Source organism: Nipponia nippon, unplaced genomic scaffold (genome assembly GCF_047370975.1).
Source record: "Nipponia nippon isolate SJK-2023a ecotype South Korea unplaced genomic scaffold, ASM4737097v1 scaffold_4, whole genome shotgun sequence".
Classification (NCBI taxonomy): Eukaryota; Metazoa; Chordata; class Aves; order Pelecaniformes; family Threskiornithidae; genus Nipponia; species Nipponia nippon.
This window is the reverse complement of record NW_028262358.1, coordinates 122,596,231-122,623,771: the sequence shown is the minus strand read 5'-3', so window position 1 is coordinate 122,623,771 and position 27,541 is coordinate 122,596,231. Positions and strand designations below refer to the sequence as shown.

Genomic DNA, 27,541 nt, shown 5'->3' with positions numbered 1-27,541 from the left:
TGGGTTTGCTCTGCTACTAGAAAGAGGTATCCTTCTCCCTTCATCTCTCTTCTTAACAACTGGCAAGTTTCCTTCCCAAAGAGGATATGGCTTTGGGGGTTTCCAAGAGATGGTGGTCTTCCAGGTAGGACCCATGGTGAGGCCAATGCCAAGCACACCGCTGTCTGCAGCTTGTGCCAGCTGGAGTGGGGCTGATACCTCTCTTCAAAGCAGAAGCAAAGTGCTCCTGGCAGTGTTTTCCCCTTCCCCTCCATCTCTCCATTCTGTGCTGGCATCTCAATGCCAGCGGTCTCTCTCTAGAGTTACAAGCACAGCTGACATCTCTCTGTTTTTCTGGTGGTCCACCCAATTTCAACTGCTCAGTGCAGGTTGCTGTCATAAATGACAAGTCCAGGGCTATGCAGAAAAACTGTGGAAATGCCAAGATTCAGTCCTAGATGCTTGGTCCTCTGCTCTAACCATTGGACTTCTCTCTCAAAGGAAGCCCTGAAGTGTGAGAGCTCTATGTTCCTACCAAGTGGAAGAGACAGGGGACCAAAAGGACAGAAAATGGATGTAGGTTTGCAGATGTTGTGAGGTGGAAGAATTTGGATACAGAGCATTTTTTTGGAAGGCTATGAATTACAGGTAGAAAATGGACATTTCTTGGTGCAGTGGATTGGGTATGGAATTCAGGTCCAAACTCAGCTTGAATTAGAATATTAGTGCAATGCACACATGTCAAGCTCTTAAATAACGGCATGTTTTTAAAGGCAGTATGTGTCATAGAGGAGAAAAAAAAAAAGCCAGTGCATCTGAACGCCTCATCTCCCTCCCTTATGTTCTTGCATGTCAACCTTCATATTGGTAGGCGTTCGTATCCTCCAGCAGGGCTTGAACTTACACCCTCCTGGCCTACAGGCAGAAATGTTTCTATCTGAGCATCGCTGACACGTATGGCTCTCGGTCAAAAATGATGTCAGACACCAAGGGGTACAATCTGAGCACAGACAGGGAGCGAGCTGTACTGCTGTGCGGTAATCCTGTCAGTTCATAGGAGCCGAACAAGGTCAGGCGAGGTCGGTTGTTGGAGGGGAGTCAGGGAACAGATGCTTTTCTGAATCAGGAGAGATCAGTGGAGGCTGGGGAAGGTGCTCCTGGGAGAGGCAAGGGAGGTGGGCTGCACTACTCCCAAAAGCCATGTCAGGTGCTCTTGACCACTTCGTCGAGACACAGCGAGGCTAAATTATTTACTGCTTGCAAACGCTTTAATAACTTCAGGAAACTGGCTTTGCAGAAGGACAGAGCGTTTCTATCCCGTTTCCTAGAGGGGCTGTCTGAAGCAGTGCTGTTAGATCATCTGGGCTGAATTGACTGTCCGTTTCTGGCCATTGAGTTTCACACAGTTATCCTAGCCTTGAGTTCAGTAACTCGCATTAGATTAAAGCATGCCTTCCAGAAAGGCTTGGGCTTTGAGGACATCAAGGGAAACGGAAGCCAGCATTTTCTGTAGAAGCTTGTTCCAGGGGATTAATTTGGTTAATCATCCATGTTTTTATTTTTATTTTTTTTTAAGAAAAGTATTAAAATGTCTGATTTGAATTTGCCTGATAAAAGCTTTCACTGTTTTGCTTTCTGTATATTCTCCTGCTACTTTAAAGTGTCCTTCCATTCCCAGTTTGACCTGTGTAAGTCGGGATTTTATCCTTAAATTCTCAGAGCTTTATAACAAGAGCCTTGTCTTCTTTGCGCTGCTATGTTTTCTAGCAACATAGGAATAACCAGTAGCATCTCCTTGCAGCTGTGTCTCCTGTGCTGCTTCTCGCTTCCCTTCTGAGCCTGTATCATCATTAGCTTGTTGAATCCATTCTCACAGACAACCCATGAAATGAGAGACAAACAGGGCAGAAGTACTTTTTACAGTGTTACCTTGGCAATATGATGGAGGGAAGTAAACCCAGGTGTCCATGTCAGTACCCTCAAGGTATTTCTCACTGATATTTCATATGTTTTACTCAGTGCCATAATTCCCAGTGATTCTTCATTCCTGAGGAAGCTAAGACAGTGAGGTCTCAAACCCAAGCATTATCTGGATGGAGACACATGGAGCCAAATGTGGTTTGGCCCATTAGTAGAAACATGTCTTGGTTTCAATTTCTTATCAATTCTTATTCAAGAATACTTATCAATTTCTTTTTCAAGAAATCCAGACTAGCTATGAAGTCACTTTTAAGCTCTGCACTAGATAGAGTCCCAGTGCATGGCTGCAATTAAGGTTCATTCAAACCATGTAATCTGCAATTTAGCACTGAAGCAGTAGAAGCCCACTAGAAAACAGGACCAAAAGGAGTGTGCTCTTTTTCTGGGTTCATGTTGCTTACATGAAACAGAAATATGCTGTTCTGTCTCCAATTTAGTACCAGTCTGGCCTGTGGTACAGAACAAATTGTTGAGCATGACAGCCTCTTTCATATATGAAAGAGGCTGACATGCTCAGCAATATATGTTTGTGAGATACATATATATACAAACATATATATGTTATCTCAGATCAAAATCATTAAATAAGCAGGCTTCCAAATTCTTAGCTGTCTTGGTGAAGACAGGACTGAATGCATTTTCATTTCTTTTCTCTTTCAGACTGGGAAGTTTGGGGGATGCTCTGCAGCCATGGTTGAGTTCAGATTGTTTAGTAAGCGCTGTCAGCTCCTCACTTTGATATGTTAATATGACTAAGGGTTTCCCACAATTCCCTTGTGAGTGGCAGTCCTTTGCTCCGGTGGTTGTAGCAGACTGGGAAATTTCACTGCTGCCTTTGGCTTTAGCCAACTCCCCTGCCAGTCAGAGCGTGCCACCCATAAACTGCCTGTCAATCACATGTCAGTTTTAAAGGGGGTTTCAGTCAGCCAGGGCAACTCGACTTTTTGACAATGTAATTATGGCCCTTGCATCCGCAGTAGGGGCCAGAGCAGGGCTGAGAGAATTTTATTGATTGTTCAGAAGGGAAATTTATCACTGTCTCCAGCTCCATTCGCACTTTATTCCCTGAGAAACTCTCCTGACAAGCTTCAGGAGAGAAGTTTAGCATGGTGGCCTTGGCTGTTCTTGCAGCTTTGTCCTTCCCAGGGAAACTGGATCGGAGACAGAGGCAGATGCTGAGCAGAGGGCAGGGACTGGGTGCAAAGGCAGTGTAAGTGGAGATGCTGCATCAGTAGCCAAGGACACCTACCTTTGTGTCAGCCTGATTTCATGGTCCCAACACTCTTATTATCATGGATGGAAAAATTTTAAAGGCCTTTTCAATTCTGTTCCATTTTTAGCAGTCCTGTGTAGATGAGATCATTATTGCATTGTGCCCCGTCAAAACAGACTATGCCTCTTCCCAAAAGAAAATTAGAGCTCTTGCTGTGTATTTAGCTGAAACTTTGTCAGTGCCAACCCTGTGATGATACAGGGCATGAACATATGAACCTGTTCCCTGCATTTTGACTAATAATGTATACCTCTCCAACTAGATGGAAGATGTTATGTTTCAGATTTAATAACATGCTACATTCACTTTGTCCAGATGGTGAAAGCTATGTGGTAAATAAAAGAACAATGTCCAGAGAGTTTTGGTTTAATACTGTACCTATTTATAATCAGCATAATTAAAACAGAAGTGTCAGTGGTCATTTCAGTCCTCTAAAGTCATGGATAGTCCTGCTGCAAAGAATGCCTCTGCACTTGCAATGGATGCTGACAGTGGAAGGTGACGTTATAGAGGTAATTCTGCACTTCTGTCCCAGACTTCCCTGCACCCAAACCAATCTTATACATTTTCAGCATTAGCTCAGGAAAAGAATTATTTTTTTATCAGATGAACCAATTATTAATTTTAATCACTTTTAATCAATAATAAAACACAAAATATTTGTGAGCTGTGCACTGTGCTCTACAGAGTGTGTGCGTTCCTCAAGAGATCAAACATTTAATCAAATGCTTCTTGCTTTTCCTCCATTAAGCAGTGTTATGTATCTGTGCTGAGTTTGAGACTAAGAGATCATAGACAACATGAGAGAATTTGTTCTGCTTTACTCACATATTAAAAAGAAAAGCCTCCCAGGGAAAAGAAAAAAAAAAAAAAAAAAACAACAAAACCCACAACTGTAGCAGAGGGATTCAAGATAGGGTGCAGAGATCTGCTAGAGATAAGTAAGTTGTGCTTTTTTACCTTACTGAAATGTTTGTTCCTTCAACATGTGTTATTTCCCACTAACTGAAACCATTGCTTTGCACACCCCTGTTACACCATGAATTCAAATCCTTTTCTCCTTTCTGGGATCACTTCCATAGGCTGGTTTTCCTTAGAGGCTAGTTATTCTGTGTGGTGTTTGCAGGAGGCTTTTTGCCTTCTGTGACAGCATTTTTCCTTTCAAGACCTTGACTTTAACATGATGCATTAAAGCAGATGGCTCTTGAACAGAAGGCTAAGCTGCCTTGAATCCTCTTGTGTTCACTGGGGGTAAGAAACTGCACTTAGGCACTTCCCATGGAGTAACTAATGTACAATGACTTGTTCCTTCACTTTCTTATTCACAAATATAAGATGACCATTAGATTTTAAAGACCTAGCAGATGGGGGGAAAAAAACAGAGAGCTGGGTTGAGGAAAAGCTGCTGTGTCTTTCATAGCTCGCCCTTCTTTCTAACAGAAATGCATCGATCAACTTTGATTTAAATTTAAATCAGTTGCTCCATATTTTGGTGTTGATCTTAATGAGGAAAATGTGATGTAAAGGGACAGAGAGATGGATGTAATATATATATAAAACATAATATATATAGACTATAGCTAATATATTAGCTGGTGTTTCTTGACAGGGGGGAGGTCTGTGAGTTACTACAAATGTGGAGGCTTTTTGTGGGATGAAATAGTCACCCCTTTTGAGTCTTTGACTATAACATTTTAATACCTCTTCCAATTCTGGCCCCAACTACAACCAGGAAACTGGGTGGAGGAAGCGAAGCAACAACAACAAAATCAGGGTGACTTTCCACCCCAGATGGGAGAAAGTCTGCAAAGTTTGGCAAGCTGAGAAGCCTGGACCCAGATCTGAGCCAGGCAGGGACCTTCTGTTTGGGCTCATCTTCACTTTCCCATGTGTCTAATTCTCTTTCATCAGGTGCCGGGGATGTAGCAAACTGATCTTAGCATTTAAATGGTTGTGCCATCCCACGTACCCGCTCCCGCGGGCGGACTCTCCCCATCTTGTTTGGCAGCAGCACGGGAGATTAACTGGCAATAATGCAAAATGTTAACAGATGTGTGCAGCTCATGATGGGATGGCGCAGTAGTTGGTTGCTGCGTTTGAAGCAGTTTGCTCTTGGTGTCAGTTTAAAGAGGTTTTCCTGCATGGCACCTTTGGTTGTGAGCTATTTTCAGGTGTGGAGTGTGGTTTTTGTTTCAGGCTCACTGGTTTATGCAAAGGCATAGAAGGAGTTGGGAAAATCTTTTCCTTTCATTTCTGGACTGATTAACTTGACAAAGCAACTGAGTAACCTCTGATTGAAGGAAATGTCTGGAAATGTTTGCATTTATGGGACAGCACACAGGGAAGGTACTTTTTCTGCAGAGTAATGTAGCGGGAAAGAACAGCAATGAGAGTTTCCATAAACCTGTTTGATCACACAGCCCTTGCCACCCTCAGTAGCATACTGCTTGCTTTCTTGAGGTTGCCATTCAAAAATATTTAGGTGGAAATTCTTGAAGGTGAAAACTTTAGTTTCATGAAAGGGAAGCATTCAGCAGGACTAGGACACTTTCAAGGATATTTCCTACTGGAGAAAATCAAAATGATTCACTTTGTCCTCTCATTTGGATGATGTCAGATTTTTTTTTCCCCACTAGGAGAAGGAAAAGGTGTTTAATTCTATCATTTTACTTTTATCTGGACTTTCACAGTATTATTTTTTATATTATATCTGTTTCATATCAACATTTCTACAGTTGTGAAATGCAACATTTTTACAGAATAAAAACCAAAACCTCTAAACCCCCTAAGTGACTTTAGTACAAAGAAAAAAAAAAGTAATGGTTTCAAAAATAATTTTTTTGTGTAATTTTTATTCTGTGGAAGATGTTGAAGGTTTGGCCTCATTTGAATTTGGAGTGAAATCACATCTGGCTAGCCATAGACTTGTATTTCATTCTCCAGAACCCACTTATAATGGGGAAACATCACCCTTATTTCACATGAGAGGAGGAAGAAGCCAGAGAGATACTGAAGCTGTGTCTGCGTTGGGCCTTGGATGAGTGGGTCACCAAGCAGGTTAAAAGCCAATGTTAAAAAGCTGAGCCATGACTCATGTCTGCACATTCACAGTACTTGGACAGAAAATATCTGCTAGAAAATGTTGCATGTCCTCTTATTGCAGTGGCAACCTCAGCCCAAAGCAGCACCTCAGTCCCCTGCCCTGGTGGTATGCAGCATTAGAGCCTCTCCACGAAGGACCTCTGCCCAGAGCTGAGCCCATGATAGTGCCACAAGGAAGACGGCACATGAGGGCTTTGTGCATAGGGACCTACCAAGGTTCACATGAAGCAACCAAGTAGGTCCAAATTTCCTGTCTTAGTCTGCCCATTGTTTGCATAAAGCTTGTGCTTGATGCTGGGTTTGGTCCCACACAACGGGGACATCAGACAAGCTATGGGTTGAGCCTATGCTCAAATCCAATCTAAAATACCCAGTGTGATCCTGAGCGCCCAGCACCGAGGCTGTTGCAGGTTGCCTGTGCAACAGTCAAAAAGCTGATAAACTCCTGGGTGTCCCAAGGGTTAATGAGCAGTTATAAATTAGAAAGGACCTCCCATTTTACCTCGGGGCATGAATGGAAAGCTTTCTGCACTGGCTGTGTTGAGAAGTAACAGAAAAGCTGTCTGCATCTCCCCAGGAGCTGCCCACACACAGCAGTTTGTCCTGCAGGACTGTATGGGGGTGGAAAGACATCTCCCACTTTCAGAGCAGAGACATCCCTGTCTTTCGAAGATGCGTAGCAGGAAAAAACCAGACTCCTCTCATTGCAAAACAAGTTAGAAATGTGCAAATGTTTAGGGAATATACCTAGGACTGGAATTAACAGAGAGCAAAAGTAAGCTGGAAACCTTCAAGCCCAGAGGGCTGAGGGCTCATGGTTCAGGTGGATGTTTTTAAACACATATGAAGAGGTAGGGAAGCAGCTCTCATTCTTCCTTTTCTGATTCCCTACACTTTATGGCCAGTGACTGGACTAGTCACTGCAAGAGCTGAGGTAGCTGGGACATATTTTTAAAAAAGTCTTCATCAAATCCAAGTCCATGAAAGAATTTCTCCAGGTCCTTAATTAAGTATCTGGGACTTTAAGGTCCATTTGACCTTAGAGAGCTGTAGCAGCACAGCTGTGTGCTATCCTGACTAAGGAGGCTTTCTGAAAAAGATTTTCTATTCTTTTTAACTTAAGGAATTTTATATGGGTGTTTTTTGTTGTTTTTTTTTTTTTTTTTGTTCCTTTTATTAACTGAAGCAGCAGCAGCAGAAAGTCTCTGTCCTGGTTCTAAAAAGATATTTTAAAAAATCTCTTTTCTGAAGCACCCATTTCCAATGAATGTATTGCCATTTATCAGTTTGACATTTGGAAATTTTAGGAATGGCCAAGCTAAGTCTGAGTAGGCAGTGCAATTTGGATAGGGAAAAGTGAATAATAAGGGATTATCACAGTGGAGAGGAAGCTGGATTCCTTAGGCAGTCTGACACCTGAAATGCTGCAGTAAATTGTTTTGTGTTTTATTACCGGAGACTTTTATAGCAGTGGTGTGGGGGTTTTTTTTGTTTTTTTTTTAATCATAGCTATAATCTGTTGAATTACATTTTTAACTCTGTCTGTTGCAAAATTCTTTTCTTTTTTTGGAGAATGTAAACTGCTTGTTTCTTTTCACTTTGTTCATGGGAATTGAAAGATCTTATTCTCATTTACACTAAAGATTTACAACGTAGCTGCAACAGATTGACAGATTATCTGCAGTATAACTTGTATAGTCACGGTAAGTAGATTGTGTGTCTGAGCCCTGCAGTTCTTGTAAATTCCATTGTGATATAAAGGGATCTCATTACCTCAACTTTAAAGCACCAATAAACTGTCAAAAGGTGTAAAAGGGCTTTATAGTTTGTCAACGCTACAAACAAACTGTGTGTTCATAACCCAAGTTAATTAATTTGTGGTAAATAGGAGTCAAGATGAGATGCAGCAGGATCCTGGCCATGTGCAGTCAGAGGAGAAGGGTTCAAAGTCTGCTGTCCCATGCCAGAAGAGGAAGATTGTTTAAAATATTTAAACAACTTTTGGGAGAAAGACCAACAGTCCCATGGTAGGCTTAAGGCTGGAATCAGTCCTCCTAAAACCCACTTAAGGAGTCTAGTTTCTACCAACACTCTTGTGCATAAACCAGACTCTCCAGCTCTGCCTAACTCTGGATGGGCCTCACACTCGTTTCTGTCAGGCTTGGTTAGGAGATTCCCTGGGTACGTAAAGTTAGGTGACAACATGTACGCCAAAAAGTGTTGTTTTCAGGGCAGGGGCATCTGTTTTCCACCTAAGCAACATGATATCTAGTCACCAAAATTCTTAGATCTGGAGCATCCCATAGGTTTAAGGTAGAATTCATCTAACTAAATAGAAATGTGTGAAAGGCAAGAGCTCCTTTCAGAGCAAACTGGTGGTTAGGGAAATCATTAGGCAGTGAGATCTGGGGTTTCAAATGCCTTCTGGTTGCCACTGGAGTAAGAACATGAACATGTTGTCTGTGGACGCAGATTGCAAGGGGATAAATCAGACACAGAAGAGTGACTGTGCTGAATATACTCCAGGGAAGGACTGTTGTATCTTGAAGCAGCATGTTCTGGAAACAAACAAACAAAGTTGAAAGATTATGGTTGGTAACTGAAAATGCTGGAAAAAAACACCACCACAACAAGACAGCCTTATGAAAGAACTGAGCTGTAGAATAAGAAGACCTAAAAGCTTTCTCTGAAAGGGTTGTCACTGGATTTCTGTGTTGCAGATGTGCAAGAAACTGGTGATCACAAATGCTTAGAAGAGGTGAGCACAAGTTTTGTTCAAATACAGACTGACCCCAAGACAGCCTGTGGGTCGGAAAGACAGTTGGAGAAAAGGAGGAGAAGCAGAGGTAGAAATTGAGAAAGTCATGGGGAGAAACTTGAAGGTGTGTATAACCAGCTGACTGAACATCAGTCTTGGAACACAGCACCCAAAGTACAACTTGGCTGGAGGAAAGAAGAGTTATCAGTGGCCGATGTTGAAGAGGAGAAGCCAGGAGTCCAAAGGAACATTCTGCAGAAGGAAAACAGTAGACAGAAAAAGTACAGATTGAGGGAAGACTTAGAAGAAGGCAGACCGTGAAGTGGGCCCTATGCAGCAGAACCTGACCAGAAGACCTGGAAGCATAAAAAGAGACATGGAGGCTGAATCTGTGGATAGAAGAATCGCGAGCTTGGGCAAAGCAGGCTGAAAAAGTCACGCTGCCTAGGGTTGCCTGCTCAAACCACAGCCTTCACAAATCAACTGGAGAACAAGTTGATCAGTCAGTTTTCTCTGCCCATGCCCCATACATTCCTGAAGCTATGGGAGGAAGAAATGTAGTAGCCTGGGAGATGTGGCATCAAACTGAAACACGGAAAGGAGGAAGGGAACATGTTTGAACGATGGGAGAAAAGGCAAGGCTGTGAGATTTATGCATTGACTGGAATCATCCTCTGGGAGAGACTGGGACAGGAGCTATAAGAAGCCGAAGGGAAAGAAGCAGTAGATCAACAGAAAGAGAAGTGTGCATGCAGTGGCTGTTTGGAGACTGAAAAAAGGCTGGAATTTAATGGGACAGTCTTGGTTGAAAGGAGAGTTGATGTCTGTAAAGTTATCCCCTGGAGAATGGGAGATAAGTAACAGAAGGTAACTGCAGTATCAGCATCTCATGGTGTCCTGGCAGAGAGCTGGGGGTGACTTAGGGGGTTCTGATCTCCTCTTTTGGTTTTCACCTGCTTCTCGGACCAGAGCAAAGTAGTTGCTTTTCAGTTTATCTGTTTGAATTGTCTCAGTTTCCCCTTTTTGTAAAATGGTACAAGATATTAATGTAGATACAATTAAGCCACCTGTCTCTGGAGTTAATATCTGAAGAGTGAGTAGTAACTGAAAATGCTAACAGGAGTCTAAGTGTTGTTTCTTAGACGTGTTTATTCCTAGCTGGCATGGGAGGCTTCATTTCTGAGAAACTGGGCTGGCTCAGAGGAAACTCACTTCCCAGCTTTATCCCAGATACTTGTGTGACCACAAACAAGCCACTTAGCCCTTCTGCATCTCCTCTGCACCTTCTTTTGTGTACAATGAGATTAATAACTTTGTCTTGTGGAGGCCTCACCCATGTTTGCATGGAGTGAAGCACTCAACCATAGGCTCCTCACGTCAATTAGTGCTGTGGTAGGACTTGTCTATATCCAGTGGAGAGACTCCCATTAGGTCTGGCCCTAGCTGTCTGCATGTTCGGAGTATCTAGCATGGTGGGCCTTACTTTAATACAAATAATAGATGACAAACTATGCACCTCCTTTGGTGACCAGTGTCAATCCAAGTTTCTCTTCTGGTGGAAGCTGGAAGACATTTTAAGGCAGTGGGCAAGAGGTGATTTTTTTTCATAAATGTACCAAGAATGTGTAAAATGAACACTTCAACACTTCATAACTGTCTGGTCTGACAAACAGAGACTTTAAAGGAGTTGTTTTTTATGAAGCAAAATTTCTCACTGGGATGAGGAGTGGGATCTGGAGCAACCTTTCTCAGCTGAGATCAGTACTCCTTTTTGTCTCTCCCTCTCTCCCTTTCTGCTCTGGAGTGCTGAGAGGTTGGCAGAAAAGCTGGACATGTCCTTCGGGTTATAAATGAGAGGAGGGAATCCGTGATCAGAGAAGCACAGGTCTGTGCATCTCTTCAGGTCCAAGGAAACTTGTAGCTTTGTGGGGGCAGCCAGTAGTCAGGGCAGCTGGAGTTTCCAAGGCTCCTTGGCCATTGAAGTGCTTCTGAGTCACTTTGGGGCAATCCCCTTGCCTGAATTAGGAGGCAACTCTCCTGTGCCTGCAGTGGGACAGAGAAGCTCCTCCAGAAGGTGATTCAGAGTTTGTAGGCTCCCCAGGAGCTTATTTTTCCCATTGACTATAGGACTTATCTCCTAATAAATTAGCTTACAGCTGCCTGTCCCTGCATTGTAGTCATTTTTTTCCAAACCCTCTATTTCAGTGTTTCCAACTGTAGCAGCTTCTGCTTTCAAAGCTGGGTGATCAGAGATAGCTATCCAAGACTCAGTTTAAATTTTCAACACCCATTGAGGCACCCAATGTACCCCTGGAAGAGGAAATAATATTCATGTCTTTTGTAATCGGAGGATTGTAAATAATGACCTAATTGATCTAAACCTACAACACTCAGTACAATCTACACTTTGCCTACTGTAGACAGACTTTCTTGTAAACCTGGAGATAAGTATGCCCTGACATACCTTGCTGAGTTTGCTGAGTTTTAGTGTGATTCTGAGACATTTCTATAAAGGTCAAATTCTTATCTCTGGTTGAACCACTTAGGACTAGGTGAGATCAGTTAGTGAAGTCATACAGCATCCTACATAGATTTAGAAAATGTTTTGTGGTAGGGGCTGTAAGAAATTCAATTTATGCTATTTCTCTTCTTCTCTACTTGACATAGAAAAGAGAATGGCATTGTACACATCAGAATTACCTTGTTCTTAATAATTTTGCTAGCTCTATACAAGACTGCATCTTCACATCATGCTTCCAACAGGAAGCATAAACCAGGGTCCTGGTGCCAAGATGTTCCTTATGCTATAGTCTGTGATTAATTCACTTTGGAATTTGCTTTTAAGTTCCTTGCATTTCTGGGTTGCCATTTGACAACATGATTCTGCTCTCCTCAGTATTTAAAGGTGTTTCTGACAAGTCATTTAGTAAAGTGTTCTATTCTTACTTTGCCTGCAATGACATTCTGAGTCTAAAGGCTCTGTCCTGTCCCTTTAACATGAAGGCACTTCTGTTTCAGATCTCAAGATGTGTTTTTTTTCCAATCTGAGCTTAGTTAATTATTAAAAATGAGTTCAATAATTAAGGAGTTATACAGATTCATCTATTTTTCAGTACTTTTGAGTGTTTCTGCTTGCAGTACTTTTTGGGGGAAGAAATAATTTAAATATACCACAGATGTTGGTCTTTTAAATGTTCTACTCTCAAACGGTCATTTATTTACCTGTTGCACAATCCAGTTCCAGTCACTCAAGGTTATTTTATGAACCCTGCAAGTTTCATCTGAAATAGAGTTTGTTTTCAACGGGAAACAAGAACAAGGACTCTGGGCCTCCAAAGGGCAGTCCTGCAGGCAGACTGCAGAGACAGGGGTCTTTGTTCCAGGGAAACCCCTTTAGGTATTCATGATCTTTATGGAGACCCCATTGGTTCTTTGAAGGAGAGAAGCTGGAGAAGACCTCTGGGAAATGAAGGTTGTCTCCCAGCTGGTGGTTATTCCCTCCTGAGTTGTTCATCAGCACATTTCACCTCCCCATTTAGAAGCTGGGTGTAGAAGTGCCTCTGAAAAGTGATGTACCCTCTCCAGCCAGCCTACCCTTGGTAGATGAGCAGAGGCCTGGAAACTTCTTTAAGAAGCAAGAGCAATTTGATTTGGCTGCCTGCCAGATGTTTGGCTGTTCATTTACCTGAGTGTTAATATGAAGGACCATTTCAGGCACCCTATAGTATCCAGATATCTATGTGGGTCTGGCAGCTAGGACGTGGGACATAGGGCTGACCAATGCCATTCTGGAACAGCAGCTAGAGGCCAATCGTACATCCAAAATGACATGTTTAGGCACTTGAAACCCACCCACAGTTTCCACACTAAGTCAAGTCAACTGCAGACAACTCTGGTGATATAGTGACTGAGGGGCTTGGTGGGTTTTGTGCTCTTTTTCAAGCTGTCTTCATTCAAACCTGTTGGATACTGAAGTTGGAGAACATGGGGGTTGCATGTTTTCCTATAATTGGAACTATGTGAGATATAGGTCACAATGTTATAATTACTTTAAAAAAAAAAAAGTGAAATTTTAGGGTTACCCAATGTAAATTTGTTTTAGAAAGGGGAACGGGTGATTTTAAACAGGGATGGATGATGACTGCTTGAGGAACAGTGTAGTACATTTCTGTGTGGGTGCACGATGGGGTCCCATCAAAATCATAAGGCTAGGAATATGTTACAGTTAAGGAAAAGTACCCTCAGTTATGGTCCCTCCTTGGTCAACTGACCAGAGAAGTATCACTGACCAAATCCTGTGTGTCATTCGTGCTGCTTAGAGGAGAATCTGATCTGCAGGTGTTGTTGTATGTGGGAATATAAATGGGAGGCAAGGAAAAAGGAATCTGCTAGACTTCCCACCCCCCCCGAAAATATACTAAAAGTATTGGAAATTGGAAGTAGATCTTACACATACAGAGAAATACCCCACACCACCTAAATAATCAGGAAAAAGGTAAAACAAACTGTGGAATGGGAGACAGAAAGGCAGGGAGAGCACAGTGAGAAGTCAAAAAAGAAAAAGAAAAACAAAGGGGGGTATGTTTGGATACCTTGAATATTCTTCTTCTAGAAGGTAAAAAAAAACTTGAGAAGGTTTTCCTTAAAAATTTTTGTTTCAGAGCTTGGAAGTGGAAAAAAGCCTGAAACAAGTCTTTTCCATTAGAGCATATTTTGAATGCAGAACGGTGGTTTGCACCTCTTAATGACAAGAGCTGTTGCCCAGCAGTGTTCTTATAATGGTTACTGTAGTATGTGTGTGACAGATGTACACGATGGGAGGTAGTTGTGTGTCTGGCCACAGATGCACTCAAACACACACTAACACATGCACACAAATCAGTATGATAAACAAAACGTCCAGAGCTGGAGAAATGCGCAACATGCAGATGGCTGCTGTCAGTCGTTCGATTTTATGCGAGTCCTAAAAATTCACGAGGTTCACTCAGTGAAAGAAGGTAAATGAATAAAGATGATGAGACTGCTGCTAGTAAAAGAATGCACATAGGCTGATATCAAGAGGGTTCTTCTGAGCTGGCTAAAGCTGTGTTGAGGATGAGGTCTCACAGAGAAAAATCTTTGATGTCTGTGCTCATGAATGGTGCGAAGTGGGCTTTGGCTATGTCTACATTGGAAAACAGTGTGGACCAATAGAAGCAGATCTGCAGAGTGAATGATGTAGGTGCTGAGGATGCAGGGTCCACATTGTATGTGTTTTTGGGGCTACTACAGAGTCATTCTAGTCTGGTTCCATTAGCATCTAAAGTTTATTATATATCCTACTGGATTACAATGTCTGCATTAGTTCCATCTGAAGGAAATCCATTCGATGCACTCTGAAACAGTTCCATGATATGAACTGAAGCACATTAAGTGAAGAATGTCTAGGAGATTTGCTTAGCTGTAAGTTGAGCAATTTCAATTCCAATTTAAGAAAAAATAAAAGATAATAAGCCAGAAGTATCTCAGCTAGGTTTAGATGCCCATCAACTCATTGACACACAGAGCAGGTGCTCAAATATACTTCAAGATGACAAAGACTTGATTCTATCTTCTCTCATTCTGCTGTGAATTAATTGACTTGGAGGCACTACTTCTTATTTCTGTCTTCATTAAGGAAAGAACTGGGAGACTAGAGTATAAGCAACAAGAAAGTGAAACAGGAAATGGAGAGAGAGAAGCTTGCTTAAAATAATTTGAAAATGATTTATTGGATGCAACATCTACCCTCAGTGATTTCTGGTGTTATTACTTTTCCATAGTACAACCAGGGAGGACAGTAACTTGCTGTGGGCTAAAGGTAAATTATGATCTACTGCAAAGGAGGGAAGGAAAAATATACTAAAAGTGGGTGCGTGAGGCACGTGCTCTCCCCTGATGGTGTTCAGTGTGTTGGATCTCACTGGATCAATCTGTTCCAAGCCTGCTAGGGAAAAAGAAATGTCAAGAGTTAAAGCAAACATCATGAAGCAAAAAAGGGAGGGTGAAATGGCAAGATGTTTCATTGCTGGGGCTTGTTGCACACAGATTTGGTAGTATGTCCACTGAAGAGGAGGAGGGGATTTGGGAATCTGCAGTTGCCACCTTGCTACTGCCTTCCAGTGGTGGCCTAAGGTTGCTGATGCAGGGGACACATTTTGAAGCTGTGCCAACCTATGTATTCACACTGCTGTAACCCATCCCCATCCATAGAGCTGTTAAGTGACCTTCAACTCAACTGAACATTAAGATTGAAAATATATTTTCAGGTCTAGCCAGACTAAAGCCTCACCAAGAGTATGTTTCAGTGATGTTTTCTGAGATTCAAGTTTTCTGGAAAAAAATCGCAAAAGTTACAACATTTAAAATAGTATGTGATGTTATTTCTGCTTTTGGATGAAAAAGGCTGAAGCAAATTCTTCCAATATGAAATGTTTAAGCCACTTAACCCAAGATTTCAAAAAATGACCCCTCATTTTGGATTCTCCATTGGAGACAGTTTCGAGATGACCTCATGTTTCTAGCTAGGCAATCTGTAGTCACTCTTAGAAGTTTTTTAAACTGGTGATATTTGTCTTTCTATATGTTACTGCAATGTTACTAACAGAGGCACGTGTTTTTGAGAATGCAAGTTACTTGTGGGCCTAGATTCATTGCATGTTGTTTTGGACACTTGACTGGGGAATCTGATAATTCAAAGTGGTTTTTGCACTCAGAGAAGGACGAGGGTCTGTGCAGAGAGTGCTTTTCTCTGTTGATTATAAAGGGTGCTTAAGAAGAGGGTGTTTCTCACATAGGGAAGTCAGTTTGGAGGAATGAAACAGAACCTCAGCTCCCACTGCTTGTTGAGCAAACTTCTTTGCAACATGGTTTTTCATCTTTTTGGGACCAATAAAGACAAAAGAGATGAAATGAAGATGTTGTTTGCAAAGCGCTGCCTTTCTGATCCAAGCAGATGTGCATAAATCCTCTTTTGTGGCATTAATCCCATCTCTCCTACACAGCATCAAAAAGAAATTAATGACTGTGGGATGATCCAAGTGAGGCAGTGTTTTCTAAGCATGCTGCTCCTGTTTTTTTAATGTTGATTGACTTGATTTTTTAATTTTTTTTTTTTCTTTTTCAGGCTGGATGCCCAGAGTAGCTTTCACACACTTGAAATCATCAGCTCATGCTAACAACACACAATTACTGCTCAAGGAACCTGTTGACTGGCAACCCGGTGATGAAATCATGGTGGGAAGGACAGGCCTTGGAGATACACAACAGCAAGAAGAAATGGCTGTTATTGAGTCTGTGAACAACACAGAGCTGTACCTTAGATCACCGCTCAGGTATCCTTTCAAGGGCCAAAGGGATTTTTATAGCAGAGAGATAAACCAGGGGAAAATTTGGTCAAGGTGAGGATTTGCAGTTTCCTGTGGGACATAATAACTATATAAATCCCTTTAACAAAGGTAGTCAGAGATATTTCACTTCCTCGCTCCCCCTAAAGCTAGTGGACGTTCAATCCTGAATGTCTCTGACTCTTTAAATTCTGTATCATAACCATGAACTCAGAAAACCTTTGAAGCAGAAAACACTGATGGCCAGTAGAGTTCAGTGGCCTCAGCAGAGTTCACAAAGAATTTTCCTGCATAGTTAATTTCTTGTGAAAGTGTTTTGTGTTTTTTTTTTTCACAGTAAGTGTCTGACTTCTGTAAAAAAAAAAAAAATCCTCCCTTCTAGACTGATTTACTTAGGCTGATGAACAACACACTCAAAGTGAATTACTTCAGTTTGGAAATACTGCTTCTGTGTTTTCAGTGAGCTGTATTTTCACTGCCTTACGCTCTCTTTGTCTTCTGTGCGTGGAGATCTTCATCAAACTGTACTTCTTATCATCATAACCTGGAGCTCCAGTGTTGAAAAATGTTATCTGTTTGGGAGAGAACCCAACTCCAGTACCCATAAAGATTAATGGTATAATTTTCAGAAGTATCTGGGGCTTGAGAAAGAAAATACTGATGATTTTCACCAAAATATGTTTTGGGAAGATGAACGAAATTCAAAGGCTGAAATATTTTGGTGTAAACATACATAATCTAAGGAAAATTTGTGAGCTTGAGAGACAAAAAGATGAAAACAAACATTAGCCAAGGAAAAATATATCTAGTCCATATATGCAGACACACTGGATATGCCACTGTCCATGGTGAGATAGGACTGAATCAGCTCTGAATTTGGGCAGCTGGAGTCATACGCTTAGGGTAAACATTATTCTTGCCATCTGGCAGGTACAGATACTTTTGTACCTTTTTTTGTGTCTTTCCCTAGGTACTCCCACAATGTTGGAGAGGGATGGGTGAATGGCCAAAGCCTGCCTCTGAGTGCTGTGGTGGCACTGATTAGCAGAAGGGTTGTTGTTCAAGGAAATGTCACAATGGAGAGGATGTCACACCTCAGACAGTGTGTAAAAGCAGGTGTTACAAGAGGTGAGGAAGTCTTTTGTCACAGAAATGTACCGAGGAGGAAAATTACTCCATTAAAATCACATTGTGGTGTCACTGTGTATTAGAAATCTTTCTTAATAGGATGACTTTGAGACATACCAGTGCCAGGAAACCAAGTTTATCTTTCCAAACATTGTTTGACATTGAAGTGTGGAGTCTTGGGAGTTGAACTGCATTTCATTGTAATATCTCAGATGTATTATTTTCACATTGTTGTTTCAAGCCATCTTGGGAAAGACCCTTTAGTTTTGCCTGAGCCTAAGGGTGTAGAAAAGAAAGTATCTTCTGAAAACATGTTTCAGTGTACATAATATATTAAATTTTTAATTGTGTTTACTGTTTAGTCACTTTAAGAAGAAGGAAAAACAAAACAGCCCAATGCTGTTTGTACTCTTTAGTGTGAAAAATTGAGACGTTGTTTAGTGTTTAGGGATACCAAGAAAAAAGACAGGTGATGGTTTCTTGTAGCATGTAGTAACACTGGTGAAACAATGCTAGGTATCTCAGTTCTCCTTTAGTTTTACCTGTATGAAACACCATGAATTTTGACAGATGGCTTCCTGATTTACACCAGCTGATGAGGAAGCAGACTCAGACACAGTGATTATAATTTGAGGAGAGTTAGGTTATCTGGCAACCCAGTTGTAAGGTTTCCTTTAAAAATAAAATGCCTTGGGCTTTCAGACTGTGACACAAGACTTCATTTGATATCCAGCAGCCAACTGCTTATATTACTCATAGATTTATGGTCCATTTTCTGTGGAACTCATAAATATAGTCTCTGAAATGTGCTAACCGTTTGAGGTTTTTATTTGAGTTAAAGGATAGGAGGATTTCTCAGAGGAGTCACCAGAACATGAGTGGGCAGTGGTTTCTGTGGTTAATTTACCTTCTTTAATAGAAAAATGAGCATTACTGAGCATAAGCAGGCAGTGCTGGAATTTGAAATCTCCTCTGGACATCCACTGAACAAGCCCGAGTTGCACACTTGTAACCTGAATCCCCTCGTACCGAAATACCCTAAGCATAGACCCATGGAAGGATGCCTTTCAGGAATGTCGATTCCTTCCTCAGCCTTACAATTTACTTTCCTTGTCTTCAGACTGTGGGTAGTAACAGTTCCTCACCCATCTGTAGGGACAGTGGGGAGAGCAAGAGTTTTAAAGAAATTTCACAATGTTCTCATTTCAGTTTAGTTCAGTACATCCGTGCCCAATCCTCCTTTCAAGAACCTCACCCAAGGTAAATCAATGTCAAATCCATCTTCCCCATGCATAGGACTATTTAAAATTGAACACAAGGAACTTTCCAAGGCATAAAACTACCACAGCTTCCTGCTGGTTTTAATATATATTCCTCTGAAAATGTCCAGACTCTTGGGGAAGGAACCATGAAAGTATTTAGAGGGAATATCAAATATGCTTGCCTGTTGCTATTTGTCTTTGGGCCCATGTTTAAGATTGCTTCTGGAGATGGAGTCTCACTGAGTCAATGTGGCGGGTCTCATGATGTTGCTTGGGGCAGTCTGCACATGCCATGGTCACCATGGAGAAGTAACACTCACAGCTCCCCCTGGGTTTTATTCCAGGTGGCTCCAAGTGTCTGTACAAGCGAAGCGAGAGGCAGCTGGGGTCTCGGGACCTTGGAGCCATCGTGGTTGTGGAGGCCTTCCAGGGAGAGGCGAGTCAACTTCGGGTGGAGGGAGTCCAGTTCCGCCACATGGGCCAAGCGTTTCAGCAGCACTGCAGTGCTCTGACTGTTGCTGGCAATGCGTGGATGGCAGGTGAGACAGCTGCACTGGAGGAGGGCCCGAATGATCTCCAATGTCCACCTTTTTCTGCCCAAAGCTGGGGCAGATGTCTTTAAAAGCCTGCTCATCTCTCGGATCAGTTGACAAATTGGATTGGTAAATGCAAGAAAACCTCATCTGTAGTCAGCCCAAGTGAAACTTGATGGAGTGCTTTAAGCTGCTTTAGTTCCTTTGCATCTCTGGACAGCTTCTTCCTAAAATAATATTTCATTTTTATGCCACAACTCTGAGTTGGCATGCTACTTCTAGCTCTGGAAACGAATGCACTACTATACTGTCAGAAAGCCCAGAGGTGGCTCAGACCTGTGTGGTAGCATAGGCCAAAATTTAATTCTATCACCTGAAGGTTAAGGAACATATTAAGTTCTTTAGACTTTGTCACTGATAAGTGCAAAATTCATCTCTGTGGAAGTGGCAATGAGGGCTCTGAAGACTGGTGGTGATAGGAGCAATTAGGTGGGCTCGAATAATGTTTTAAGGGTACTGGATGGGACTTCACCCTCCAGCTAACCCACACTTATGCCTGTCCTATGCCATCTTCATCACTGAGTGAGGATCTAGGCTTCCTGGTGGCAGAAGGCAGCACTGGCCATGATCCTGGAGTGCAGTGAGCAGGTCACGATGCCTGGCTGGACAAGGTGTACAAGATACCTTCCCTGTTCTCACTGCCTTTCTGAAATGTTTCTCCTCTCCTTCAATCTCACTTCAATCATCCAACTGCCTGAGCTCATAACACATTTCACTCTTGGGATCTTACCCTATCCTTTCACTGCATGTCATCCTCCTTCCTCACAATAGTGGACCACCTCCATTAATCCATTTCTGTGCCCAGGGCCCCTCTTCCCTACTGTGCCCATCTCAGCAATGCCAGCCTGTTGGCAAAGATCTGCCAGGTGAATAAGGGTGGACAGCTGCAACCGAGCAGCCTCATGGGAGCTGAAAGGATTAATTGGACAGCATGAAAGGATGAAGAGCTAATATAAAACTCTCCCAACCTTCAAGATGCAGTATGCTTTTTGCTCACAGCACTCATTTCTTTCCAGACTCTTACATACGTGGCTGTTGTATTTTGGACTCCTTTGGCCAAGGACTGCGTCTGACCGGGATCTCAAACCTTAATGTGGACAGTAATGTTTTCTATAACGTTTCAGGTCATGGGCTTCTACTGGGTAAGTGAAGCAGGAAAATATCTATCCTACATGTAGCAGTAACATGTGGTGATTATCATTTGCATGAAAATGCCTTTGGAGGAAAGAATGGCAGATCCTTAACTGCACCCTGAGAACCTTAATTACATCTTAGACATTTTTCTGGTATCAGTGAACCTGGAATAAAGCTCCCAAGATTCCACATGCAACTCCTAGCAGCTATTTCCTTTTGACCATACACTCTCCTTTTCATCATGTCAGTCTTCACTTGATCTGGATCCCTTTTGTTTAGTGTACAAATGGAAGGAGATTTTTTTAGGGAATTGATTTATATGTCTTTGGAAGTGCACCATTATGCAATATTTAAGACCCCAGTTCAGTGAGGCATTTAAGAGCATACTTACCTTTAACTTCAGTCATTTGACATTGAAGATAATGGAGTGAAAGCATATGTTAAAAGTTAAGCAGAGGATTTAGCACTTAAATAAATTGGAGCTTGGAGCAACAAAAATGTTAAACAACAAAATATTTCTCTTAACTAACCATCAGGAGACTGACTTGCAGCATCTTCTGCTGGGATCTCATGTTGCCTGAATACCTAAAGATATAGCTCGATTTTTGTTTCCCATCAGAGATGGGATAAAAATGACCAATTTTAAGATAAACAGAGGGGGGAAAAAAAGCCTTCGGTCCTTATCCTGCAGTTCCACACACAGAGCAAGTCCCTGTGCTAGGTCCTGTATATAAACATAATGAGAAGTGATAGATTACAATTTAAACAGAGGAGACCTATAAAAGCAGAGCAATTGTATACATCTTGCAGACAAAGAGAGCTGGCTCAGAGAGAAGCAACGACTTGCCCAAGGTGCTGCACAAAGCGCGTGTGGCCGTGGGGAAGCAGAACAAGATCTCCATCCTGCCAGCATGCCTTGGCTCACTCGTACCAGGACATGTGTCTGAGTTAAAGGACTCTGGGCTGAGCTGAACATTTCCGCTGAAATCTCAGCCCGTATACACCTTATCCCCAAGATGTCTTTAATGGCTTCACTGTCAGCAGCTCCAGAGGGTCTGATGGATGAATTTATATATCATTTTGTTGCCTGTGAAGGAATATTTATTATAGCTGGTTATTTGCAGCTGCAGAATTGGACTCCCTCAGTGATTTCATCTAAACCCCTTATTTTCAGGGGGTTTGCAAGACAGTCATAAAAATTCGCTCTGGGCTTAAAATTAATTGACACACCAAGACCTTTTATGCCAACTCAAAAACCTATATGGCTGTCAAAAGGACTGCTTTAGGATCGTGTTCATGCTCTGGTAGTGGCATTGTAGTAAATACAGCCTGGAAAGGAAATATTTCCTACATGGATATTGTTCCAAAAATAAAGAAAGGCTCAAAAGACTGAGGGGGAGGTTAGAAATAATTAATGCCACCCCCAAAACTAAAGCACATAGGTTTTCCTGGCAAGTGGCTTACATTTGGGGTAGTGATGACTGGGGAAGGGATCTGTATTTGAAAGAGAACTTGAGCAGGTACAGTTGAAGATAATAATTTATGTTTGATAAACAAAACTAAATAGATTTAATTTGCTCCTGGTGTGAGCCAAACAGAGATGATCCATTTTGTATTCTGCTTCCAAAACACCAGAGCAGGGGGACATATGCTGATGTGTCCTTATTCAGGCTGGACCTATATACAACTGTCCACTTTTTGCCATTGGGCAGCACATTTCTTTATGGTATAGTTTAAAAGGATATTTCTCTTTTTTTTTTTTTCTTCCTACTTCAATACTGTTACGAGATCTGGGGCACCCCATGACTCTGAGTTGTGTGATCAATTTTTTGATTGATTTTTCCTTTTTCTTCTCATACTTCATTGCTTAGGGTGGCAAAACCCCCACTTTTGTGCACAGTTGCACCAGGTGTTTCTAAGTCTATTTAGAAATTTTCTTACATGTAAGTAGGGCAGTGGATGGAGACACAGGAGATAGATAAGACTTTGAATTCTAGTACTGCCAGAAGCATGCCTGTGTCTGCATAGGTGAGCCACTTGCTCACTCTGAATCTCTTTTTTTCCAACTGTAAATGTGCTTTATAATATTCCTTTTATTCATTTTCTCCATAAACCTGGGGTACAGTACGGTTGGTGTTATATTCATATATAACACCTGGTACAGGGTCTTGCGCATATTGAATTGCAGAGCCATGGTCTCTATTGCCTCTTTGTAGAATACATAATATAGTATTCCTTTCCCTGATTGTTTTTATCTCATTAGAGTGTAAGCTCTTTGTGGCAGAAACTGTTTTTTTATCATATTTACGATGTTGATCAGATCTTGCTTGTGGCCTCCTGACATTTCTGAAGCACATAGCCTTCCCTTTTCTGTGCTATGCACCACTGTGTTGAGCAGTCATGGCAGTCTTTGACTGTCTCATAGCCATCTTCTGCCATGGGTTAAACACAGGTTTCTAAGTGCTTTTCAAACAGTGATTTATGCAGGGACAGTTAGCCGGGAAAGCTAATTCCCAGGTGGGCCATGCCAGTAAAGCAGGCAGGGCAAAACCCAGCAAGTTCTGTGACTTCCATAATGGAGGCTTTCCAGCTATATGTACATTTCTGTTTATATTTTTTTCTTTTTTTCCTTCTTTTTTTAATTTCTTTTTTTCCTTTTTTTCTCTTATTTTTCTTTTCTTTTCTTTTCTTTTCTTTTCTTTTCTTTTCTTTTCTTTTCTTTTCTTTTCTTTTCTTTTCTTTTCTTTTCTTTTCTTTTCTTTTCTTTTCTTTTCTTTTCTTTTCTTTTCTTTTCTTTTCTTTTCTTTTCTTTTCTTTTCTTCTTTTCTTTTCTTTTCTTTTCTTTTCTTTTCTTTTCTTTTCTTTTCTTTTCTTTTCTTTTCTTTTCTTTTCTTTTCTTTTCTTTTCTTTTCTTTTCTTTTCTTTTCTTTTCTTTTCTTTTCTTTTCTTTTCTTTTCTTTTCTTTTCTTTTCTTTTCTTTTCTTTTCTTTTCTTCTTTTTTAAAGGAGAGGGACTGGAAGAGGGGAACAGAATCAGTAACAACATAGTGATTGGCCTTTCTGGAACAGATGGTTTATCCAACATTGAGACACTGTCACCAGCAGGGATCTACGTCAGGGCTCCTGCCAACCACATTGAGGTAAGAAGTTCAGGTATAAAACTTAACATTTCCTTTCTAATCAAAGATATCAGAAAGATATGGAACTTCATTTATCTTGGAGATCATATACACAACATTTGCTTCTTGGCTGAGCTGTCAGAAACTGTGCTTGCGATGGGATATTAAAACAAGCACATATTACAAAATAAATTACATTCATGGGCAAATTTATTGTTACTGAAGATTTTACTGCACTTGAGAGGAATGAAATATTGCAGTGAAATCCTTCATCCTAGGATACTTTAAAAAGTTGTTTTATTTCTTAATAGTCATGGATTCATAAAAAATGGAAAAAGTTGAGGCTCAGCTTCTCTCAAATTTTTTCCTACTTTTGTCATTATAAAAAAAAATCTCAAATTTTAATACACTGATGACAAACACACTAAAATTCAGCAATATCAAATACACCTCTGTCTGGATTTAAAAATGACAACTTATGTACAGTCCAAGATTTGCATTCCAGGGTGAGAAGGAGAATGCATTCCCTGTGCTATGAAAATGACATTGATTTTAAAAGAAACCAAGCTTCTCTATTCTAAGTAGTGATAAAACATCGAACACTTAAAAAGCTAACAGACTAACAACTCTCCCATCAAAAAGCTGAACTCAGTAAAAATCTTTTTATTTACTAATTCTCTGATGCTTTCTTTTAGTTCATACAGTTTTTTGTCTTATTCAAATCACTTACATTTCAGACTAAAGAGTCACTTTTAAGTGTTTCATGGAAAAAAAATATGATTTGCAGCGATTAAGCGATTTCAAAACATTTTTCCTTCCCAACTATTTTAAGTCTGGAATTTCATTGAAACTGACCTTTCTTACCACAGTTTCGGTTGTGACAAATACACATTTTCATTAAAAAAAAATCCTGACCTGTTCTATTGCTAACCCACAGAAACCACACCAATTATTAAGTGTATGTGAAGACCTAATCGCCCCCTGGGCTTCTGTTCCAAGAGGAAAGAATTGCACCTAAATTTGAAGGTGAAAAAGAGACCAACACATTTCCTATGTTAGTGTGAAGACAATAGTACTTAGGAAGGAGAGGACTTTTCTGCAATTCCCTCAAGGGCATATTTATCATTTTAAAGACCATCAAATATGGTTAAAAAATATAACAACTAGGCAGAATCACATGAATTTCAGCTCCACTAAACACAGAATTTTGTACTATCATGCTCTGACTTACCCTGGAGCTGTCTACTCGATCGCCAGTGGCTCAGCTTTTGAAAAGGTTTGCTGCAATTATCTCTACGGGTATGTGTGAACTGACTGTGGTCGGTTTGCAGCACATTTGTTTAGCTCTCTCGGTTCACATGTCTTCGTAGATACGCCCAAAGCTGCATCTGTGGCTGTGTACCCTAACGTTAGGGTTAAGTCTGTTCTCCAAAGATGTGTTACTCAAGGCAGAATAGCTGATGGCCCTTGAAGGGTTGCTGATAAACCTCATTGTCAGCAGTCTCTTGGAGTGGGCTATTTGAGGCGTTGCAACAACAAAAAGAAAATATGAAGAAGTTGCCTAGCTTAAAATTATTATTAACTGCACTTACTGTTCTACAGTACTAAGCAGTGTTCAGCAGAAGACATGAAAGGACATGGATATTAAGAGAAAAAGTCACACTTTTTCCAAGCAAAACACCTGTGTCCTCTGGATTTTTCCTTAGTACGGTAATAATCACTAAATTCAAGGGTCCAGCACCCGCATCACGATGTTACAGAGTTTCAGCACCTTTTATCTGATCAAATGGCTCAAGAACTGGATATTGCTTTTTAGGTATTTATAATCTTAATTTAATAGGGAGATTTGAAGAGTGTAATGAGAAAGACTCATCTTCCCACTGCCTGGTTTCCAGGCCATGACATGGAATAGAAATTTCCCCCTCTAGATTTTAATGTTAGGTGGTTGTTGGGTTTTGTGTTTGTTTGTTTGTTTTTGTTTTCAGATTGCCATCTTTCAATTACAAGTTTTAAACTTACAGGCTGCAATCTCTAGGGCAAGGATTACAGCTAAGGTAGACAGAGAGCTCTCGGTCCATACTGTGTTGCATGGGTTAAGCTTTCCACAGTGACTCCTGCAATAATATTTTCATAACTACTCAATTTACTTGGGAGCCTAAATTTGCATTGGTGACTGAAGAGCTTAAATTTCCTTGAAAATCAGTGGTCTCCTAAATGGTGTTGAAATTGGGACACAGCAGTCACTCAAACCTGAGCCTACAAAGACATTTGGACAACCAATTCCCACTGGTTTCCATTTGACTTAAGCTCTTAAGTACATTTGTGAATTACAGGGTGTTAGATAAAATTTTATACTCATACAGTATACATGAAAAATGATTACTAAAAAGTTAGTATATTTTTTTTTAAATAAAGTATGGAAGCCCTGGTTATCACTTTCTAATGTCATAGGACAATTTCATTAGCAGGTTGGTTTCTTGCCTTTTAAATGCTCTCAGCATGAGGAACTGAAGATGGTTGTCTTTGTTATTGGCTCTTTTGTCACTGAACTGCATACCTTATGTCCCTAGTTTTATTTTTGTGTGCAGGAAAAAAAATATGGAGTTTTTTATCTTCTTTTCTTGGTTCTCTTGCCCTAGTGGGTCTTGGACCTTTTGTAGTAACTTCCTCTTCATAAACATTCAATGCCCTTAAATCCCAGAACCAGCATGCGGTGCTTATGCATAACAACATACAGACTGGGTTTAAGAAATTCAAGAAGCATCCTCCCATTCCTTTCTTGCCATGGCATTGAGGACTGGGAAACAGCTTAAGTGAATGAGCAGGGCGGAGATCAGCCTGTGTTTCCATGTCAGAGGAGTGACTGATGGTCACGCTGTTGCGAAATGAATTTGTTTCCCAGTATCACCCAACCTAGCCATTCTCCATAGTACCAAAGAGGTGAGGCTGCATCTGCTGTTTGGCATCAATTGTTTCTCACCATTTCACCCCTGCTGAGATCTTCTCTAAAATCTTCTGCAAGGTGAGCGCATGTTGAAGCGAGCCCATTGGGGGTACTCCTTGCATCCTGCCAGGTTCTGAACTGGGGGAGTGGTGCTGGGCACACTCTCCAGAGCTTTAATGTCATCTTTAAGGTCAACAGTTTGAGCCCTGGCTGTCTAAAAGAAATTCATGAAATATTTACATTAGCAGTGTTGTACGGTTAAGAGACACTTAAAACGTCAACCACCTTATTTTACTGACTTGCGATGCATACCTCCAGGTATTTGGCATGCTTAGGGAGGTAATTTCTCTCTGGAATTTTGGTTGCATGGACATTCGTAATATACTGACTTCCACAAAGAATTGATTTCCACACAAAATTCCCTGCTTGCCTAAAACCCCTGCCCTCCAGCCACTAGCTGGCTGAATAAATATGCAGGTTTTTTCCTTATGAATCATCTGTAGAACGCACGATTGAAGTCGCAAGTAAAAGGTTCTGGAAATAATGTGACTGGACTGCAGAAGTATTTTGTTAAAGAAAAAGGGTCTGTGGCTGCACTTTCAGAAAAGGCAGCAGTTTTACCAGGGGATAGAGAAAGCAGTGCTTTGGGTATTGATACTACTTTGTTGCTTGATAGATGTCAGAGATCACAACTGCAGGGAACACGCTTGGGTGGGTCAGAAGAAAGTAATTGGTGTATGGTGGCTTTGACCTCTAGGTCACCAGGCTCAGCTTTGATTTGGACCATCAGGGACCAAAAAGTCATTAGTGTTTTAACACTGTCCTGTGACCTATGCATGGTAGTGGTGGGTGTCAGTCTCGATCATAGAGAACAAGCCCTTCTTATAGCTGCAAGAAAGCTCATCT

At 41.1% G+C, this 27,541-nt stretch overlaps 1 protein-coding gene across 30 annotated transcripts in view; it reads left to right on the top strand.

Moving 5' to 3' along the window:
• The window catches only part of PKHD1 (PKHD1 ciliary IPT domain containing fibrocystin/polyductin), a 268,857-nt gene that overhangs the window by 104,752 nt on the left and 136,564 nt on the right, over window positions 1-27,541 (top strand). For all 30 annotated transcript variants that reach the window (XR_015708033.1, XR_015708034.1, XR_015708037.1 and 27 more), the window contains 5 exons: window positions 16,237-16,444; window positions 17,427-17,584; window positions 19,191-19,385; window positions 20,456-20,581; window positions 23,579-23,712. Coding sequence is in view for 24 of the 30 variants with exons in the window: in XM_087773809.1 (XP_087629935.1) it covers window positions 16,237-16,444; window positions 17,427-17,584; window positions 19,191-19,385; window positions 20,456-20,581; window positions 23,579-23,712 (821 nt within the window). In the remaining 6 variants the exon portion in view is untranslated. The remainder of the gene's footprint in view (window positions 1-16,236; window positions 16,445-17,426; window positions 17,585-19,190; window positions 19,386-20,455; window positions 20,582-23,578; window positions 23,713-27,541) is intronic.